The following is a 21,801-nucleotide window of genomic DNA, read 5'->3' on the forward strand; positions in this document are numbered from 1 at the left end:
TATGTGCAGAGGATACAACACTTGTGTTTATATGAGCATGCCTGCTGTTTCTCTCTACCTTGTCTGGGTCCAGTGTGAAGTCTGCATCCAGCAGCTCCCCGGCGTCGTCATCAGGCTCGCCCTCATAGATCTTGTAGGCAGGGTTTCCGATCTCAACATTCATGGCCCCGTTGCTCATCCTTTGGTGCTGGAAGCCCTTGGCCCTATACAAAATATGAAGGGCGCTGTCTTATCTTTTTGTCTTATTTCTGGTTATAAAGAGCCTGAACAGCGCAAGCAGGGACACAGCCACATTATGAAGGGAGGGAAGAGGCATCGCATGACTCTCACCACCATCCAGGCTGAGGGAACTAAGCCACAGCACAGGCACCAACACAAACCCAGCATTCATGTAGCCCACGACAGATCCAGACACAATGGACCTGGATACGGGACTGTTAATGTACAGACTATTCTTTAAGACCACAACAAATCCATAATATATGTCATGAATGTCTGCATTCATTTTCCAGTCTGAGCTTGGAGGAATGCTGTCACACTGTTCATTTCTCACTATGAGAGACACTACCACAGTACAAACCACAGCACAGTACAGTAGGTACAATATGACACAATATGATGGAAAACAGTACGACAGATCTACAGCACTGGCTAGTGCACAGACAGATCTATTCAATGCATCGTTTTCAATAGATCTGCCCTGGAGCCGCTCTGACGAGGGCAATTAAACTGGAGAGCATACTGTGGGAGCAGGATGAGCTGCAGCTCCCATGAACATCTGAGAATGGCGCAACATTCACCACAGGACCAAACACTGCACAGCAACCAAGACTTATGGGTAAGAGAAAGACAGACAGAGAGAGAGAGAGAGAGAGAGAGAGAGAGAAAGAGGGAGCATCAGGATGCAGAATCGAATGAGGGAATGGAAGGAAAGTGTAACCCTGGCAACCGTTACCGCAAGCGTCTGGAGCCGGTTTTGATGGGCCGGCTAGACCTGAGGAGCAGAGGAGATGCCATTACAGAGAGGAGAGGAAAAGTGCAGACGGAAGAAAGGAAAGAAGGACCAGAAAGAGGGAGGGAAAGGGGGAGCACAAAGGCAAAAAGAGGTCTCAACTGTCCCTTTTTTTAAATGTGTTAGAGTTACTCACCCTCTCATCCTTCTTCTGTACCAGAACAGCGCCCCCACAGCCAGCAGAACCAGCAGCAACAGCAGCAGCACAGGGATCACTATGGAAGCTGTGCCTGCACACACACACACACACACACACACACACACACACACACACACACACACACACACACACACACAAAGGTAGGAATGAAGAATCCTCAATCACATCCAGTTCAAGGACGTTCTACTATTGACGTCACAGTAGAAGAGCCGACTTACGCCCGCCGGAGCCTGAGGTATCCTGAGTGTTGGCCACGGACTCACAGCGATGTCCCCCCCAGCCAGGTGAACATCTACACACACAAAAGAAGAGATGAAATAATAAAGATATGCATATATGCAGTGAAACATTGAAGATATTCAGACTCAAATATTAACAATTATGGATGAAAACTGTTCCTCACCTGCACTCTGGAAGGTGGGAGATGGGGTTTATGGAGCACTGGCCATTTGCACAGTACTCATTTGTATCACATGTGTAACAGCTGGGCTGGATTCTTCCATTTGTGCAGCTATACAAGACAGGAATAACCATGAGCGGCAATGAGGAAGACTGGACAACATGGCATGCGTAAATTCTTTTGTGTCGAGTAAAGTACATGTGTATCAGTGCTCCTACCGGCAGGTGAAGTCCCCTGTGGATGTGAAACTGTTGCTGGGGATACACTCGCCGTCACGACAATAGTGACACTTGTCAATTTCACATGTGTTGCCAGTGTACTGAGGCAGGCAGCGGCACAGTTTGGAGCCATTTTCACTCTGTAGACATGTACCTTTGTTCATGCAGTGGCCTTCACAGCTTCCTGCTCACACACACACACACACACACACACACAAACATGTAGGTACGCTACATCTACTACAGGTACTCCGATTGCAATTCTGACTCTATCACTGGACAGCAGAAGTATTTGAGCATATAGTGGTAACACTCACTGTACTGGCACTGGTCACCCAGGAAGTCAGGCGGGCAGCGGCAGGTTGGCTGGTTTCCGGCGCTGACGGTGCAGTTGCCTCCATTTTTGCAGTAATCCTTACAGGTGTGCAGGTTACAGTTTGGTCCTGTGAAGCCTGTCAGGCATCGACAGGTAGGAGAGCCTGTGGAAGGACAGACATGCCAAAAGGGATAAATAGATGTCTCATGTTAGCTTATTTTAGCCTACATAGTGCTACTTATTTAACTGCAGTATAGTCTTATACTGTACTAGCAAAAAGAAAGATAGCACAAAATACCAGAACCAGCTTGCAATGTCTATATCCTACCTGTGGGGGAGGGTGTGCATGTGCCTCCATTCTTGCAGTAGTCCCTGCACTGGTCAATCTCACATCGATCTCCTCCATAATTGGGCTGGCAGCGACACTTGGGCTGCTTGTGGGCATTCAGGAAACAGCTGCCACCGTTCATACACTGGACCAAGCAGGAACCACTCGGAGGAGCTGTAGATGATGACGTTTTTCAGTCATGCAGAACGATTCCAATAGCCAGTATCCGTGTGTGTGTGTGTGTATGCGGGAGCGTGGGTTTACTCACAGACAGGAGACAGTGTGGGAGTGGGCAGCTCCACACAGGTGCCGTTGTCCAATGTGCGTCCATTGGGACAGGTGCAGACTGGTCCGCTGGGGCTCAACAGACACAGCCATTCACATTTCTTCCTGTCGCAGGGGTTCGTCACTGACGAAGACAGAGAGGGAATGAGAAAAATGAGCCCTCTTGTCTTTGTTTTAGGGAACAGTGGGAGTTTTTGTTTTCTACTCACTCTCAGGCTGCTTGTAGCGATGGTACAAAACTATATCCGTGGCGTGGTTCATTCCAGTCGTCAGGTTCTCAATGGGGCCTTTGCCAAACTTATTCACTCGGAAGACGTAGTTGTTGATGTAAGTGACGCCATAGATGTAGTCCTCAAAGACATCTATGCTGAAGGGGTGATTGAGCTCTGTGTAGAGACACAGAAGATATGCTCTAGAAGCTTCACAAACACTATACATGATAATTATACACATTCTTGCATTTTCCAACCATGTTAAGTTACAACTAAGTCACACACAAACTGAGCCATTTTGAGCCTATGCCACTCAACTGTTCTTAATGCTGTTCACAGCCACAACAGCATCGCTGCCATTCAGTCTCACACTGCAGATCAAGGAGAGTTTAGCATCGGCCCAGTACAGACGCTCGTTGAAGTAGTCCACTGCTAGACCTGTACAGAGAGAGAGCGCAGTATTGGAAAAGGTTTGGAAGATTAGAGACTTTCCTTTTTTATATAGAACAAATGACTGAGGAGAACTACTGTCTGTGCGTCTGAACATTTTACCTGTTGGCCACTGGATGTTTTCCTCTACCAGCGTCTCTCTCATGGTTCCGTCCATAGCAGCTGTTTCAATCTTGGGATGGTTCCCCCAGTCTGCCCAGTACATTTTCCTTATGAAGGAAATGTAAAAGCTCCATTTATCACTGTTTTCATCACAAGTCTCCTGTTGCATTCTAGTTACAAGTAGCTATTTTTTCCTATTTCACGCCCCGCCAATCCCCCAAGACCTGCTCACCCTCTCTGGGGGTCAACTACAATGGCGTAAGGTTCGTCAATCATGCCAGAGATGAGAGTTTTTCGGTGACGTCCTCCACTTATCTGGGCCACCTCAATGACATCTCGACCAGAGTCTGTCCAGTACAAGTTTCCTGCCACCCAGTCCACAGCAATGCCACGAGGCATCTTCAGATCAGGGATCTGAGCACAGAGATGAAGAAAAATTGGACACACATGCATTGCCTGTCTTGTTTATGTTTACTGTATATCACATGCATGCATAAGTACATGCACACACACACAGCACACACACACTTACCTCCACGTTTGTGACCCTCGAGTCACTTTGCCGTCGGTTACGGTTGCTATTGGGGGAGGAGGAGGAAGAGGGCAAATCATAGGAAGAAATGCGGCCTGTGTGCCAGTTTGTCCAGTAAATGCGGTTCGTCTTGACATGCAGGTCCATGGCATCGATACGCACGTTGGCATCACCCTGGAAGATCTGCTCATAGCGCCAGTTTGGCATGGAGGGGTCCAGGCTGCGGATCTCATTGTCGTCAGCGATGTAGAGCACTTGTCTTGGAGCTGAGGATGCAACAGATCATTGGAGTAGAGCAGATTTCAGTGCACACAGGGTTTATACAGATCGCAGATAAAGGTAACAAGTGTCCCTTATGTTAGAAGTACCATCAGCCTTGCAGGTGTCATTGATTCTGGTGAAGTACTTGTGGCAGCTGCACTTGTGGGAACCCTTGGTGTTGTTGCAGATGTGGGAACACACTCCAAACTGCCTACACTCGTTCTTATCTGTGAAACACCCCAAAGCCGCATGTTGAACAACACATTACACAAAGTTTCAAGTCTTCAAGAGCAGATTTTAGCCACGATGTAAACTATGCAAAATGGAGCAATGGCAGAGCAAACTGTACCTTCGCATCTGTTACGTCCATTGGACTGGAAGCCGGGTTTGCAGGAGCAGAAAGAGTCGGTGCCGTTCACCACACAATGAGCTTCATCTCCGTCTCCACACACTGTCCTGTTACTGCGACAGTCATTCAGCACAGTGTCTGCAAGCACAGACAGGCAGCATGCATTCACACTGATAACCATGCAGAATATACACTGTCAAGACAACTATACTGCAACGCAACGCACCTTTCTTGTTGCAGTGGATTTCATCAGAACCATAGTCCTCGCAGTCGTTGAAGTAGTTGCAGCGCAGGACAGAGCTGATGCAACGGCCATTGGAGCACTGGAACTCATCCTTTTGACATACTGGTGTGGAAGGAGGCACTGCAGGAGGAGCCACAGAGAGGTCATTACCCCGATTATCACATGCAAAATTTAAAGTCATATCTGCAATTTCAATAAAATGTGAATTGTTAGTGTGACTTTACAGTAAGCTAGTAAAACTCACAGCAGTTGACTTCATCGCTGTTGTCCCCACAGTTGTTGACGCCATCACAGCGTTTTGATAATGGCAGGCACACACGATCATTATGACAGCGAAACTGCCTGGTGGGCGGGCACTGGAATTTAACTAGTAGACAGACGGGGTGAAACATTAAGGACTGTGTTCAAACAAATGCTTCAGGATTACTGTCCACACGTCAAATGCAAAGATTCTTACCGCACTCTTCCGGATTCTCATCGGAGTTGTCGCCGCAGTCATCCTCCCCGTCACACTTCCAGCCCAGGGGTTTACAAAGAGTGTTGTTGCACTGGAACTCGTCCAGGGGGCAATGTCGACCCACTGAAACGAGATGGCGAGAGCGCAGGAAAGAAGAATGACACATGAGTTTCTAAATGCATCTGTGTTTTCAGCATGACATGTTTGGCTATGTGCGTGTTTCTTACCACCACTGTCACATTTCTCCTCGTCGCTGCCATCCACACAGTCGGCGTCAGCATCACAGCGCCAGCGGATGGGGATGCAATGGCCATTTTTGCACTGGAACTGATCACTGTCGCACTTCACATCACAATCATTCTGCACCAAAGCAAAGATTTACTTTTCGATTAGTACCCCTGGTGTGTCAAATTTCAAAGCAGAATGCTAAACCAGGAAGGCTGAGCGATACCTCATCTGAACCATCGGCACAGTCGTGGTCCCCGTCGCACTTCCAGCGCCCGGCAATGCAACGACCGTTTGTGCAGGCAAACTCACTCTCTGAACACTGACGAGGCACTGAGGGCAGAGAGAAGACAGCTTAGGAGGGCGAGAGACGATAATTGAGCAGGAACAGAGAGCAGAGGCGAGGAGCAAGGAGAGGTGCAAGGGAAGAGAAGAGAAAGGTGGGAATAGAGCAGACTGCAAAAAGAACACAGGGTGCTCTGCTGAGAGCCAGACATACATGGACAAAAATAAGGCTCATAATTCATATCACAGGATTGACTCATGGGGCACAGAGGTGGGGATGGTACAACATTCTGTACTGCATGTAACAGAGGAGCTGGAGGAGTTAGTGAGATTGAAAAGGAGAGGAAGAGGCTCACAGAACAAAGAAAAAAACAAGCTGGGGGCACACGCAGGACTGGGTAGCTGAGGTTGTGGATGGTTGAGCTGAAACTGTGAAAACACCTACCTCTGGCTCACATCAACAGGCCAGTGTGAAATGCAAAATAGACATGAGATGATGTGAGATGTGCAGATGGCCACAGAACTAATTAACACAAAATGAAATCAAAGTCTCAACCATGCGTGTAGTTGAGTAAATCTATAACAGACGAACACGCAGTGAAAGGTGATACATCGCTTACCACAATAACCCGTCTCATCTGAGGACAGTCTGCTTACAGTAGAGCTCATATTACATTATAAATCATTGTTTCATCATTAATAACGAACTGTTGTTGTGGCTGTCAAAAAGTCATAGAGAACCTACCACACTTGTCCTCATCAGAGTTGTCCCCACAGTCATTGTCATAGTCACACTGCCAGCGGCCAGGCACACAGCGGTTGTTCTTACAGCGGAACTGGTACGGCTCACATGTCCGCTCATCTGAGCACCAAACAGACACAATAAGCACAAGTGTGGCCCTGTTCCCAGCTTCCTGTCTTTTGTTTTTCTCCATCTACAACCCGGTCCTTACCGCACTCTTCCTTTGGTTCATCTGAAGCATCTCCGCAGTCATCCTCTCCGTCACACTTCCAGCGCGCCGGGATGCAGCGCCCTGAGTCCTTGCAGCGGAACTCATCCACACCACATGTCATTTGAGCTGCAACAGAGAGGATTTAATGGATTAGACACATCGACACTGGGCATGAGATTATTCACTCTGTTTCTGTCAAAGACTTAACAGATACCAAATCTTGTGTTTAAATTAAATAGTGTTATTATCAATGTCCTGAAATTATTTTCAACAATGACCAACGCAATCATGAACAGCAGACTAAATGTCAGTACAATCAGTTCTGTTGTGGTCGTACAATTTTCTCTCCTTTCTAAACTCCAAACAAAAGGCCAAAAGTTGGCATGCTGTGTAGAACATAAATAAGAACAGAATGCAATCATTTGCAAACAAACTGTGTTAACTGAAAACAGTTTATGAGGTGTGTCTCACAAAGTGTTGAACCTCGCTCCATCCTCGCTTGTGAACGACCGAGCCTTTCCAGGATGCTCCTTTCATACCCAATCATGATACTATCACCTGTTACCAATCAACCTGTTTACCTTTGGAAGGTTCCAAACAGGTGTTTTTGGAGCGTTCCACAACTTTCCCAGTCTTTTTGTTTCTACTGTCCCAACTTGATAGAAATGTGTCGCTGGCATCAAATTCAGAATAAGCAGATATTTACAAAAATCAATTAAGTTGATGAGGTGAAACATTAAACATATATCATCTTTGGACTGTTAGAAAATTATCACATTCTTTTTTATATATGTTTTACACAGCATCCCCGCTTTTTGGGATCAGGGTTGTATTTTTTTAATACATTACCGACATCCAGAGCCTCCAATCGATATTACCAGCCAGGTCCTACTACAGAGCCATGTTCATGCTGTAGAGGAGACTTATTTCTTGCACTGTAATAATGAGATGACTCTTACTGCAGTTGGCAGGCTCATCAGATCCATCCACACAGTCGTTGTCCCTGTCACACACCCACACCCGTGGGATGCAGCGCTTGGTGATAGCACACTGGAACTGGTTGGGGGCACATGTCACTTCCGCTGCACAGGAGACAGACAGATAGTCCACTACATATAGAAGAACTGCTACCTAATCACAACTTAAAAATTAAAACTACAATGCTAAAGTCCTGCCAGTGGCCCATGAAGACTGCAATATTCATCATGTAATAACATGGAGATTTTGCTATTCTTGCAGCCTTGCTGTAAAGGTGCTAAAATGTAAATTTTGACCTCAGGATGGCACGACAGAACAGTTCATGTAATCTCCCTTAGTGGAGGATGAATGTGCTCAGCAAATGTCATGGCAATTACATTATGCAACACCATTTGGCCTAAGGCAGTTGCTAAAGGAAAAGGTCAAAATGGACAGAGATCCTCTGGAGAGCGTGAAAGTGTTCAGCAATGTCCTGTCTGCTCATTAGATTTTGAGATACAGTATGTGGAAATGGAAACTATGGCTGGAGGAAGGCTATTGAGGAAAGGTCAAGGGGTCACTACAAACAGTAGGGTTCGTCCAGTGGGGACAAAATTTAGTCATGCTTTATGTTGTAGAGCCATCTTGCGCTAGACCAAAGTGTTGTTCAGATAAATGTACAGACAGACATACTGTAGGCACTGCCACTAGCAGGGCAAACAATGACGTAAGGCCTACGGGAACTCGAAAGGCAACAAAACTCACGACAGTCTTTCTCATCCTCTCCCTCTCCACAGTTGTCCTGTCCATTGCAACGGAAGATGCCAGGGATGCAGCGGCTTGGGTGGGTACATTTAAACTGACTTGGCAGGCACACGTGGATGTCTGGAAAAACAAACAGTGGGCAACAGAGGATTATGGGTTATTATAGGTACACCTGAGGAAAAGATTTAAATGCTGTCAGTATGTATGGGTGTGTGCGTGTGTACCGCAATTGGCCTCATCTGAGTTGTCTTGGCAGTCATTGTCTCCATCACAGATGTAGGCCGGGTTGGTGCAGATGCCTGTACCACACTGGAACTGGCCTGGTCTGCACTTAAACTCAGCTACAGTAACAAAACCCAGCACGTTATAAACCCGAACAAATTTCACTGCGACAATAATATGTTGTTACAACTTATTGTAGTCAGCATTCGACACTCACGGCAGTCTGCAGGCTCATCTGAGCGGTCCCCACAGTCATCTTCAGTGTCACACTTCCACCAAAATGGAATGCACTTGTCATTTTTGCAAACAAACTGAGGGAGCAGAGGAGAAATTTGTTTATTTTTTTCGATTTAACATCGTGTTCATAGAGGCATATGTCGAAAACAAAGGCCTCAAGCTAGCTCACCTGGCTTGCAGTGCAGTTGGACAAGCACTGTTTGCCATCAGCTGCTAGGTAAAAGTTAGTGGGGCAGGCACACTTGTAGCCCCCTCCAGGCGAGAGCAGACACAGGTTACTGCAGCCTCCGTTGTCGATTTGGCACGGGTGGCCAGCCACTGAAGAGCAAGCAAGTAGAATTAAGGGCGGATAGATGAGGACCAACATGTGGTCGCGAGTGACAGTGACTTGGTTTTACCTTCAGGCTGGCGGTACGGGTGGTAAATGTGGATGTCCATCGGCCTGTGTAAGGTGCTGATCAGCACGGTCTTGTTGAGTCCCAGTGTTTTATGAGCTCTGTTGATGGACTTTGTCTCCCAGTCTGTCCAGTAGATGTACTCCTCGAACAGAGTCATAGCAAAGATGTGGGGGATATCCTGAACCAGAACTACATGGGCACAAACAAGACAAATAAGTTAGTAACAACAACTGGTAAAGTGCACAAAGCCACTCCCACTGAGTTTATGTGTCTGTTACTTGTGTGTCTGTTGGTTCCATCTAGGCTGGCAAATGCGATGTAATCCTCTCGAGCATCGGCCCAGTAGATGCGGTCATTGACAAAGTCCAGTGTCAGGCCATTGGGCCAAGTAATCTTTTCCTCCACAATAACACTCCTGTTGGTGCCATCCATCCCGATCCTCCCTATGTGGGGGCTGTCACCCCAGTCTGACCAGTATAAGTACCTGTCGGGGATGTGCTGTATTAGTTTATAGGTCATAACAAAACAGAACTGAACAGCCTTATGCATGTACTGCATGTAATTGACTAATAAGTGAGTATGAATTCATGTCATCTTGCAAACAAACAGAATCAACTACAAACAAACAAACTTCCCCTGCTCAAAAAAACGTTTGCTGCTACTTTTTTTGTCCCAGACTTTCACAGTTGTGTAGTGTCACTCTTACCCATAGCGTACATCCACAGCCACAGCACGTGGCTCCCTCAGGCCGCTGTTGACCAGAACTGTCCGGTACGCTCCATTCAACTTTGACACCTCGATGGTGTCCCGTCCCTTATCGCACCAGTACAGGTTTCCTCCCACCCAGTCGACAGCCAGACCGTCTGGGTTGCTGAGTGATGTGCGATGAAGCACCTAGCAAATGAGAAAGCAGCGTACACTTTCTAAATCTGCGTCTCACAATGAGGAAGTTAATTATTTTCCTGGGTTTTCACTGCACGTACAAATGAAAGTTAATTCATCATTTTATAGACAAGATTCCACCACACTGACCTGAACATCGCTGCCGTTGATGTGCATGCGCCTGATCATGCTTCCCTGGGTGGTCACATCTGTCCAATAAATCATCTGCTGGCGATAGTCGAAGTCCAGAGCCACAGCATTGTTCAAGCCCTACCAAAGCACAGGCAGCTGCATTAGTCTGGGCCAGCGATAAACCCCTGCAGGATAGTTTGCAGGATTTCTGAGCACTTCAAAAGGACAAACTGTATCTGCAAGTCTCACCTGTTTGAGCAGTGTGTAGTTGGAGCCGTCTAAATTGAGCTTTCTCAGATAGTAGCGGTTAGCAAAGATCAGGAAGGGTTCCTCGTCTGCAGGGAGAGAGACGTCATTTGTTAGCTGATTTAACACCAACATATTCTGAATGTTACTAATCTTGTCATGTTTCTTACCAGAGGTGGATTTGCATATGGTGGGGTTTTCAGGGCTAAGCTGGAAACCCTCCACACAAAGACAGTGGAAGCTGCCGTGCGTGTTGATGCATCGCTGTGTACAGGGATAGGTGGTTGTGCACTCATCTATGTCGACACACGTCTTCCCATCATCTTTCAGACGGAAGCCGGGGTGGCATCTGCACTGCAAGGAGGCAAAGCCCAGAGCGGGTAAAGCAACCGTGCATGCCACTTAATTTACACATCTATTCCTGGAGAACTCAAGTCACAATTTCATGCTGTTCACTTACCTTGAAGCCTATTTTAAGGTCTTCACAGAGCTGAGAGCAGCCACTCAGTTTGCTGTTCAGGCACTCGTTAATAAAGCAGTTCAGCTCGTCGGAGCCATCGCCGCAGTCGTCCTTATGGTCACAGAGCAATGTCTCATTTACACAGTTCCCATTGTTGCAGGCATACGCGGTGTTGTTGCATTTCTTCTCTGTTCCATTAAAGAAAGAAATGAAATGAGAAACAAATGAAGGGAAAATGTCAACAGGTGCGAATGCATTATTTCAGAGCCTCAGGGTTTTATTTCAGTCACGACTGTTGACTGCTTTCCATAAAGATAACCAGTAATGGTGTCATATTCATTTTGATTGCGATGCGAATTCGCATCATACCGCTTCAATTCACATTGCAGCCGAATCACGCATGCATTCCTCTAATTACAGAAAAATTAACAAACTCCTCTTAATTTAGGATCAATTTGAAAGCAAAAACACAAAGAATTAATTTTTAAGTATAATTCTAAATAAATTCAGACGTCAAGGGCTTAACATATGTATTTATACTGGTTGGTATTCCAGGATGGCGCCGCTCTAGTGGCAGGCTGTTGCAGCAGCTCGCGTAACACCCTAATTTCTCCTCTTATCTTATTTTATTCTATCTTACCTGCATTCTCTGTGCCCTGCTGATCTACCATATGTGCTGTGATGTTGTTTATCCTTTGTCTTTGTAAGTAAGTAAAAACTAAGTGCTTCTGGAGTATTGTGAGCATTTAACCTGGGCCAACGCAGCGTGGGTTCTTGGGGGCTTCATCTGAGTGGTCATGGCAGTCAAAGTCTCCATCGCACTCCCATGAACTCTGGATGAGGCACCGTCCGTTGGCACAGCGGAACTCATGGGGTCCACATGTCGGATATTCTGCAGTGAGAAACAGCATGAGGGTGAAGGAGAGTTGGAGAAGTCGAGCGGGGAGGAGAGAGCTTTTCTAAATCGCCCCATCAGGAAAAAGAGGTCATGGCTCCACTCACCACACTCCTGGGACTCGTCTGAACCATCGCTGCAGTCGCTGTCATGGTCACACACGAAGTGCTTGGGGATACATTGTCGGTTCTGGCACATGAACTCATTGCTGCTGCACGTGTTGTTGAACACTGTGACATAAAAAAATATTTGGTGAGTGAAAGCGGCCAAAAGGTTTTTATACCCCTACAGGGGCGGTATGGATTTATGTCTTCCTTTGTCTCTCTGTATTATGTTTTTAACCTGTCGCCTGCACTCACCACAGCCAGCTTTGACGCTCTCGTCAGCCCCATCAGGACAGTCTTTATCTCCATCACACTTCCAGTGCTGAGGGATACACATGTGTGATCCAGGACACTGGAACGCCTCAGGACTGCAGGTTTTGGTCTCTGTGACGGAAATAAGTTGTTGAAGGTCATCTTGATGCCTTTTCCTCTTTTCCCAGAGTTTATGTGAATATGCAGTGAACTTCGATAACAGATTGTTCAGATCATATGGTTTTTGAATGTTTCAGAGGCAGAATAAGAAGTTGTTTAAAAGTTATTTAAAACTATTACAAAAACCTTAATTCTTTGCTAACATGCCAATGTTGAAGTCAATATTGCACTTGAATACTGTGCAGTAGTCTGTAGAATAGATGAAATCCAGACTAAAGCTTTAGCCTAAAAGAGTATCCCAATATCCACAAATGAGGAGATTCCACAAAGTTTGAACATGTCATGCTTGTTCATATTTTTTCCAAAGAATACTGTTGGTACCAGATATGCTAGCATTAATCACTCACTGCACTTGCTGTCCTCATCGCTGCTGTCACCACAGTCATCGGCTCCGTCACACACCCAACGGTTGGGAATGCAGCGGTGGTTCAAACACTCAAACTGAGAGGCTGAGCAGAACTTATCTAGAGGTCCACAAAGAATGTGTGAAGTGCAAAATACAAGCGCCAAAACAAAGTAATGGTCTGCTGCAGCTTGTTTAGGTTCTAGTATGTGAACTTACCACAGTGAGCCTCATCGGCACCGTTCTCACAGTCATTCTCCTTATCACAAGTCCAGCTCATGGGAATGCAACGTCCACTAGGACAGGCAAAGAAGGGCGTAGGACACTTTGTTTTCCCGCTCCCTGGCAGAGTGACAGAAAAGTGGTAAATTAAAGCAGAAAACATTAAAGAGTTAAGCCAGCGTGAAGAAATAAATAGGACATTGAATTTACATTGTAATGTTTTTCAGGAAGAATTTCTTCCAATACCACAATTTCATGAAAACATAAACATGAAACACAAAACAGGGAATGTTTTCTGTTTTTGTTCCATTTGGAATAATCCAAATTAGAGTCTTCGCTCTAATCCCGGGAAGCTCATCTTGCTTTGCTCACAGGCCACTTTTGCAAAATGACCAGGGGGGCAGGGGCCAGTTAATAAATAAACACTGACAACATTTACCAGAAAATATGTTAAAAAAAACAAAAAAACATTAAAATGACCATTACTCATCCTTCTTTGGAATTCTATATTTCCAGATTAACTGATTTATTAACTTCACTTAATAAACTTATGACAGATATGTATCTGCATGTTATAGCCGCAACTGCATTCTAGTAGTAAATGTTTTGGTTACATTTTTAAGAGTTATACAACATTAGTTAAGGAGGTGGACTTAACATAACTTAATAGCATATTTAACCTCATTCAGTGTGAAATACACATTTTACAGGATGACAGTATCCTAATTTCTGTATAACTTTTGCTCGTTTCAGCTCATAGTTTTCTTCCCCTGCATCGCTCACCATCTGATCCTACTGCACAGAAAGACCTTCACACAAAGATCACCCCTCTCTCTCTTACTAACAGCCTAATGTATCCCATCACACAAAACTGGCACGTCTGTCCCTCTGTACAGCCCTGACTAACTGGCATAAACAAATGAAAACATTCCCAGTGAGAATACATTTCATTGTCAATTAGAAAATGGTTGGTGAGGCATCACTGCTCTAACCCATGAAAAAATAATTTCACTTTTTCTGGAATTAGCCTTGAGGCTTTATTATGTTATTATTGTGTAATGTATGTAATGACTGCATCTCGTGGTTTTAATCATCAGATAAATTAATTCATTAATTTCCTCAGATACTACATGCAGATCCAGCTGTGAGAAAACATGCATATTTCAGAGGGTGATAGAATACCTGGACAATTTCTCTCATCGGAGAAGTCTCCACAGTCATTAGCTCCATCACACTGCCACGAAGGGGCAAAGCAGAGGGTGGTGAACTCGCACTTCTGAAATGTCACTCCCTTCACTCCCAGATGGAAGTAACTGGAACAGTCGGTGGCAGCTTAACAAAGAGAGCAGCACTACTTTATACCGTACCCGGCAGAGAGTGTTGGCTTTTTCCATTTACATTTACTTACTCTGACTGAACCTGCTCATTTGAACTTACTGCAGTTCATCTCATCACTGGCATCCTTGCAGTCCACTTTCTGGTTACACTTGCTTGAGTTGGAGATGCAGCCTCCGTCTCTGCACTGGAACTGATCGGCTGAGCACAGTGTGGCTGACAAACACAAAAACAAGAGACGGTGTTTAGTTGGAACATCACTTCGAAATGTCATATGCCTGCATGCAGGAAGAGCTTGTTTAATCAGGACACTCAGCTCACCGTTACAGAAGACTTCATCAGAATTGTCTCCGCAGTCGTCCTGCCCGTTGCACCAGGAGCTATGTCCCACGCAGCGGCCGTTCACACACCGTCTGTAGCCCTTCTTACACACACGGTTGGCTGAGAACCAGAAAGGAAATGATACAGACTCAAATTGCAAATGTCAACAAGAAGAATGTGGCTGAAACTGTTTGGACAGAGAAAAGGTTCCACTCACCACAGTAGGACTGTTTCTCATCAGACTTATCCTTGCAGTGGGCCATGCCATCACAAGTCAGGGTGTAGTTGACACAGTCTCCGTTTCCACACTCAAACTCATCAATGTTGTTACATGTAGTGTTGAGCGCTGTGACACAGAGACAGAAAAATGCACTTCAGAAGAGTTGCCTTCCCCTGAGGCATGAAGGGTGGACAGTTTTGACCGCTCATTCAAATCCACTTAAAGCCGGATGTCAGTCTTTGATTGTAACTTTATTACATTATGGTCTGCATGCAAAAGAAGTCCTGCACCCCAGATCTGCAGATTTAATAAAGAATACTTTATCAAAACATCTTAATAAAATAGAGTGCAGAAGTTAACTTTTTAAATCTTCATTTTATCTTGGAACCTCAGAAAAGTTTTTATGGTCCCCTGTCTTGTATTACCTGTGCAGGTGTTGTCTTCCAAAAGCTTCCTGTCGCCACGGCAGCTGCAGTTGACCCGTCCCCCAGAGGTCAGTAAACACAGGTCCTGACATCCTCCGTTGTTAACACGGCACAGAGAGAACTCACCTACGTATAGATGAGGGAAGTTAGGGAGAGACAGTCACACAAACCTCCACCCCCCCCAACAAGCACACACACACACACACACACACACACACACACACACACACACACACACCAGCAGGCAGACAGATACGCCTGCATGAATGTGGCAATGGCTCTGCCTCCGCTGAATGCATAATTCAATGTGACTCAATCTAAATGGGATTTGCAGCTATTACCTCAGGCTCTCGGCTTGTATGGTCGCTTTGGGTACCGGAGCGCGAGAGTGTTTAGTGAACGAGGCGACTTGAGGGAGAAGATGGCTGACGATGTAGCATAGAAAAAAAACAAAACGCAGGGCTGCACTGATTTGAAAGTATCTAGACGATGGGAAATGTAGAATGAGATGGGGAGTTGGAAAAAGAGGTGGAGGTTCTAGATAAAGCTGAGGAAAAGAAATTCAGCAGCACTTTGTGTGTGTATGTATGTGTCTGATTGCTCAGCTTATCATAAATGTAAACAAAAGGTTGATATAGTGTTGATATCTTTAACTTGTCAAGGCTATGTGATTTATGATTGGTGCATATTAGTGTAATATGAGATGACACAAGCTGATTTTGCCATCCATCTCTAACCACTGAAACGTTTTACTGTTTTTATTATTAATTAATAAAATTCTTCTGATTATGATTGACTTGTATTTTTAAAGCATTGCAACGAAGCACCATTGACATTAATATATGGTAGAAAACTGCACTGTGATAAAGGACAGAGGAACACTTGCTGTCACAGTGTCCCTACAGAGAACAGTAATGGCCCTCACTCACACAAACCGCTAGATCCGTCACTCTGTGTGAAAACTCACAGCTATTGGTGTCGTTGGCCACAGCAACGATACCCATCGGCTGCTGAGGTATGTCGGCACGCAGCACCTTCATGTCTCCTCCTGTGTATTTGTCAGCCCGAAGCACAGCCCTCCTCACCCAATCGGTCCAGAAAATGTAGTCCCCGTACACAGCAAGGCCAAACGGGTGCACCGGCTCATTCTTCAACACCACCTGCAGGGGGAGGCACAACAACAGACACAATCTCATACACTCAGGAAATTCCAGCCTTACAACAAACTGACAGCTGTTATTATTAAGAGGTTATTAGGAAACCCCTTAATAATATAGGAAACCCCTTAATGTAATCATACCACAAAATTTTTCATTACGCAGCCCGATGTGCACTGTGTGTGTCTGCATGTGAGTGTGAATGTCACTCACATAGCGCCTAGTGCCGTCGTACTCGCAGCGCTCTATCTTATCCAGTGTGGCATCGGAAAAATAGAGTTTTTCAGCACGGTGGTCTATGGCCAGGCCGTTGGGGGTTCGGATGTCATTGCCGATGATCACAAGGACGTTGGCACCAGACAGTGTGGCACGCATGATACTGGGAGACTGCTCGTTCCAGTTGGTCCAAAACATGAGGCTGCAGGAGAAAGTGCAAATCAGTGATGTGCATGTGCAGGAATGTTTGACATCATTTAGTAATAGTGAGATATGATGTGAATGAATGCTTTAGTTCAAACCTCTGACACTCGTCAAGGACAAAGGCTCTGGGGTGGTCGTCTCCTGACATGGTGACCACGGTGTGCCTGTCAACGGCGCCCCAGCGGCTCTGATCCACGGTGTGGCGGGTGATGGTTGAAGTAGTGTAGCTGGTCCAGTACAGCATATCCCAACCCCTGTGGTACGCCAAGCCCTCCACAGAACCGACATCTGAGAAAGAATGAAGGAATGGAGAGAAGAGAGAGAGGAGGAGGGAGAGGAAGATAGAGACAAATACAGAGAACAGTGGAAAAGGGAAAAGGGAGAAGAAAAAGAAAAAAGAAAAGATGGGAAGGAAAAGAAGCACGTCAATCCCAGTGCTATGTTAAAAGGCCAAGTGTGGACTGCCTGGCAGCAGCTCAGTGCTGGCAGACTGCTGTGTGGCAGCAGAGAGTCAGGGCTAAGGACATGACAGCTTGGTATTAATGACCAAGAACACAGTGTGATTCAAGGCTTTTATCCAACAAATAGCTCACTAAAAAGGTCACAATAACAGTTGCTAGCGGCTAGTGTATTACTTTCCATTGCACTACCTCATCATCGGATGAGAAATACAGTCATTTTTTCTGCGCCGCAGCCTTGAAATGAGTAAGAGGTTGTGAGCTCCTCGCCTGCACAGAGGCCAGAGGACAGACAAGAGTCAGCCAAAACGGAGGAACACAAAGTTCCATAGTGGCAGATAGAGAACAGCTGCTCTGCTGGTGAGAAACAACACACACACACACACACACACACACACACACACACACACACACACACACACACACACACACACACACACACAGTGTACTTCAGGAAGTGTAAATTTGAAAACAAACCGCGCATCTGATCACACCAATGCCAAATAATTGGTAATAGTTGCCTTATTGCTGTTACTGCAATGGAACAGTGAGGGTCTGATGATTTCAGCAGCCTTTTCCAGGGCTGGATATGATCTCACTCTATTAGCTCAGGCCAGAGGATCAGTGAGGTTCACCACCAGGTGGGACACTTAACACTACACCTCAACATCTCTAGTGCAACGCCGCGGACATGAATCAACATTTGCCTGGCTCATGCTAGGAGCCTGTAAATGAAGCAAAGCGAGTGGAGAGCCGGGCAAAGGCATGCAACGCAAAAACAACTCCCCTCCACTTCTGGCACCCGTAAATCAATGCCCTAAAAATCGACAGGGCAACATGGAATCCATTCATCTCTATTTCCTCTTTCTTCGGTGCTGTTAATGAATTGTAAATCTCTAGCCTGCAGTTCTGTTTATCTTCACGTTGTTGGCCTAAGCCTATCTGCGTTTCTGTACATTTTCGCTTCACAATAACACAAGATGAGCTGAATTTATAGTTCTTGAGCTCAGTTGGTTACACTGACACTAAAAGCTTTTTATTGCAGTTATCTGCAGTAGCTGTGATGGCAGTTCAGTGTTTGCTATCAGACCGGCAGTCAATAATTACCCTGATTTCTGAAGGCAAATACTATTTCACTCTGTCTGTCTCTGTGAATATACCATATCTGATTATGTTCTGTATATGTACTGTATCTATAGTGGCAACCCTCAAAGGAAATGTACAGATCCTTTCAGAAAATGTCCATAAACAATGGACCCTGGGAAAAGTTTGGCCCCATTAGGCCCTCCCACAGAGAGCAGGCCGGCCTATCTCTCTCCTGCTCTGTGATAATCAGTCCAGAGTTCACCTGCCATTTACGGTGTCTCTTCTACCGTCAAGCTATTCGCCTCTCTTTTCCTCCTCTGCTAGAATTGTGTTTCTCTGGAGATCCGTTCCTTGGAGTCAGGAGTGAGGGCTGATTGTGGATTTCTGAGCACGGGCTGGATTGAAATGTCATATGGAGCAGTCGCCTACTTCGAGGTGACAGGAAATCACACAATCAACAGCATTTAGCTCTTAACAGTTGGACGCTCTTAACAACAGTCCGGGAGGAGGGAAGAAACCCCAACCGCTAAGAAATCAGGAGTGTCTTGACTTTAGTGGAAGGGTCTGGTATTATTTCACTAGCCTCCCACGCCCCCAGCCAATCACAAGTGGATTGATTGCAATGGACTGGAAGGCTCATACAGCACATTGGAAGTAGTGTGAACTCCACTGTGAAAATGCCTGAATGCGTTTCAAAGGACAATTTCAGGAGAAGAAGGAAACATGAATGTATGTAACATGTGTATATGTATTTATCCATGCATTTTACATCCATCTTCAGTCCTTTTTATTGGTAATTAGCCTTAGGGGAATGATTGGAAAACTGTGTGATGTTATTTCTGAGCAAACACTATTGACTATGAATAGTCATTCCCATGTATCATCAGTAGTTCTATGACTGGCTTGAGCATATTTGACCAAACCAAAAGCAAACTGTGCTTTAACAGCAGCAGTACGACTGGAAGACACCTCCACTCCATAACTGAAGACACCTCCACTCCATAACTGAAGACACCTCCACTCCATAACTGAAGACAGGATGCTGCTGTGGAACTCTTCAGGATCAGAGGATTTGCTGGGGAACAGCAGTGATGCTAGTCCGGGCAATGTGGAGAAGGTCCTAGTCCCAATATTAGATGCACTGATTCTGGTGCTGGGAGTTTGTGGGCACACCTTGGTGATGGTGATCCTGTGTGGGAGGCAGAGAAGGGGAGTGGGACGTATTGGACAGGCTCCTCAAAGCTCCATGACAGGCACAGGAACAGACGTGCTCCTGCTGGCTCTGAGTTCTGCAGACCTGCTTTTGCTCTCCATGCTTCCCTTCCACACTGTCACCATCGCCATGCAGCACTGGCCGTTTGGGGACTTCATGTGTCGTCTGGTTGGCTTCTTGGGATCAGCCGGCTCCTCGGCCAGCGTCTTCACGCTGGCCACGCTGGCTGTGTCTCGCTATCTGACTGTGGTGCAGCCTACCAGAGCCTATAGCCTCCTGTCCCCTCGCCGGGTGTCTATAGCTGCTGTGCTCCTCTGGGTCCCAGCTTGCTGCCTGGCTGCTCCCCAGCTGATATTTCGCTTTGTGGGAACTCCACACCAAGCCCTTGATGGCCTCGCTTGCTTTGCCTTCCTGTCCCACAGAGACCAGCTGATCTATGGACTGTTTCACTTCCTCATGGCCTTCCTGCTTCCACTGGTCACCATTGCTGTGGCGTACATCAGAATCTACTTGTTCCTGTGGAGGAGTCGGCATGCCGGCTGTGCCCCTCAAGTAGAGCGGTACCAGAGCAAAGTGACCCAGACGTCGGCCATGTTGGTGCTTGCTTTTACCCTGTGCTGGCTGCCGTCCTACGCCCTGATGCTAGCCTTATTGGCAGATGAAAGCTCAGGGGCTACTGGCGCCTCACCCCGTTATGGCCCCATCACCGTGTTTGCACGCCTCATGGCGACCTCCTCTACAGTGATGAACCCCATCCTCTATGTGCTCATGTCCCAAAAGTTCAGACAAGATTTACTGAGGCTGTTCAAGAGGGGAGGGCAAGGAGCCGGTGTGGCTGTCGCTATGGCTGCTGCCTGACAGTATCATTATCAACAACTACTTGGATATAACTGAACACCTGACACACAAACACTGAGCAAAGACTACTGGGCACAATAAAACAATTACAAGCTGAGCTGTTTTGCTGACAGATTCATATGAAAAAAAATGGATACAACCATAACCCTTATGAGGAAAGTCTGCTTAACAAGGCAAAAACAGCACTCTCAACAGGAGACAACACTCAATATCTTTGCCTCTTTACAACATTCACTGGTTGTCTGGATATTGTACAAGAAGATCAAACTGCTCTGGGAGGTGCTGCTCTACAGGGACAGTGGAACAAACAATCCTGAAACACGAATTCCTTGTAAAAACAGTTTAAAGTAAAAGGCACTTTGGTGAAACATTAACGGTGCACCTGTGTTTTGTTGTGCTGAGATAAGGTGAATAAAAGTCTATCTGTCGACCTGTTTATGTTCGTACACAGTCTGTTCTCACAGCACAGATAAAAAAAGGTCTTTCCTTTTGTGTCTAGTTCAGTTATAACTTCAGAATAAAAGCTTCCTGGCTGTATTCAGAACAGTTTGGGTGTTTTGGGGAACTCTGTTTCTGCTGTTTTCTTCTCCAGGAAGATTTGTCACTGCAGGGTCTGAGTTTAAACAACGACTAAGGTTCTTTGTTATTCACTTTAAAAAGTGGAGTAACCTAAAAGTCTGTTGACTAATGACATGAATGAAAAAAAAAAAGTATACAGAAACTTAAGCTGTGATAATACTCACTCTCTACCACAGTCTTGCGGTCGGACCCGTCATCACTGATCTGCTGGATGTTGCCGAAGTGAATGTCACTGAAGAAGATGCGGTTAGCTCCCTTCCCTCCACCGCCTCTATAATCAAAAGTGAGCGCGATGACATTCTTCATGTGCTCAGGGTCCTCGAATGGTTTAATGGGTGCGTTCAGGTTGTTTTCATCTGACAGGTGGACACTCTTTAGTATGGTGCGCTCGGAGTAGAGCAGGTAGCCATCATAGTCACGGCAGCCGCGGCCGTCTTCAGCCAGCATGCCGTGGGCGCAAGCACATGTACGCTGTCCGTTGCCACGGAAAAGACAAAGCTGCTGACAACCACCATTGTTGTCTTTGCACACGTTTGTTCCTGTGCACAGAAATGACAGCCATTAAATAATCATCGACTAGAAAACGCACTAGTACAAGACAAAAAAATGTGACATTTCATAGAAATATGCTTTGAACGATGCTCA

At 45.9% G+C, this 21,801-nt stretch overlaps 1 protein-coding gene across 1 annotated transcript in view; it reads right to left on the reverse strand.

Annotated features, from left to right (window-relative positions):
- The window catches only part of LOC121616719 (low-density lipoprotein receptor-related protein 1-like), a 90,654-nt gene that overhangs the window by 1,921 nt on the left and 66,932 nt on the right, over positions 1-21,801 (reverse strand). Inside the window, exons 41-88 of the mRNA XM_041951555.1 lie at positions 21,321-21,695; positions 17,061-17,250; positions 16,756-16,960; positions 16,353-16,545; positions 15,386-15,511; positions 14,958-15,086; positions 14,741-14,860; positions 14,522-14,635; positions 14,267-14,416; positions 13,082-13,204; positions 12,867-12,983; positions 12,343-12,471; positions 12,091-12,213; positions 11,840-11,980; positions 11,089-11,276; positions 10,799-10,982; positions 10,632-10,717; positions 10,401-10,520; positions 10,075-10,262; positions 9,647-9,852; positions 9,369-9,557; positions 9,140-9,288; positions 8,951-9,044; positions 8,736-8,852; positions 8,512-8,631; positions 7,749-7,871; positions 6,790-6,915; positions 6,582-6,698; positions 5,778-5,884; positions 5,554-5,686; positions 5,327-5,449; positions 5,114-5,236; positions 4,852-4,989; positions 4,626-4,763; positions 4,384-4,503; positions 4,016-4,281; positions 3,716-3,897; positions 3,484-3,590; positions 3,250-3,369; positions 2,929-3,105; positions 2,703-2,843; positions 2,435-2,608; positions 2,108-2,269; positions 1,791-1,974; positions 1,576-1,683; positions 1,391-1,464; positions 1,149-1,242; positions 59-203 (exon numbers count right to left, since the gene is read on the reverse strand). Of these exons, the coding sequence (XP_041807489.1) occupies positions 59-203; positions 1,149-1,242; positions 1,391-1,464; positions 1,576-1,683; positions 1,791-1,974; positions 2,108-2,269; positions 2,435-2,608; positions 2,703-2,843; positions 2,929-3,105; positions 3,250-3,369; positions 3,484-3,590; positions 3,716-3,897; positions 4,016-4,281; positions 4,384-4,503; positions 4,626-4,763; positions 4,852-4,989; positions 5,114-5,236; positions 5,327-5,449; positions 5,554-5,686; positions 5,778-5,884; positions 6,582-6,698; positions 6,790-6,915; positions 7,749-7,871; positions 8,512-8,631; positions 8,736-8,852; positions 8,951-9,044; positions 9,140-9,288; positions 9,369-9,557; positions 9,647-9,852; positions 10,075-10,262; positions 10,401-10,520; positions 10,632-10,717; positions 10,799-10,982; positions 11,089-11,276; positions 11,840-11,980; positions 12,091-12,213; positions 12,343-12,471; positions 12,867-12,983; positions 13,082-13,204; positions 14,267-14,416; positions 14,522-14,635; positions 14,741-14,860; positions 14,958-15,086; positions 15,386-15,511; positions 16,353-16,545; positions 16,756-16,960; positions 17,061-17,250; positions 21,321-21,695 (7,058 nt within the window). The remainder of the gene's footprint in view (positions 1-58; positions 204-1,148; positions 1,243-1,390; positions 1,465-1,575; positions 1,684-1,790; positions 1,975-2,107; positions 2,270-2,434; positions 2,609-2,702; positions 2,844-2,928; positions 3,106-3,249; positions 3,370-3,483; positions 3,591-3,715; positions 3,898-4,015; positions 4,282-4,383; positions 4,504-4,625; positions 4,764-4,851; positions 4,990-5,113; positions 5,237-5,326; positions 5,450-5,553; positions 5,687-5,777; positions 5,885-6,581; positions 6,699-6,789; positions 6,916-7,748; positions 7,872-8,511; positions 8,632-8,735; positions 8,853-8,950; positions 9,045-9,139; positions 9,289-9,368; positions 9,558-9,646; positions 9,853-10,074; positions 10,263-10,400; positions 10,521-10,631; positions 10,718-10,798; positions 10,983-11,088; positions 11,277-11,839; positions 11,981-12,090; positions 12,214-12,342; positions 12,472-12,866; positions 12,984-13,081; positions 13,205-14,266; positions 14,417-14,521; positions 14,636-14,740; positions 14,861-14,957; positions 15,087-15,385; positions 15,512-16,352; positions 16,546-16,755; positions 16,961-17,060; positions 17,251-21,320; positions 21,696-21,801) is intronic.

This window comes from Chelmon rostratus, chromosome 2 (genome assembly GCF_017976325.1).
Source record: "Chelmon rostratus isolate fCheRos1 chromosome 2, fCheRos1.pri, whole genome shotgun sequence".
NCBI lineage: Eukaryota > Metazoa > Chordata > Actinopteri > Chaetodontiformes > Chaetodontidae > Chelmon > Chelmon rostratus.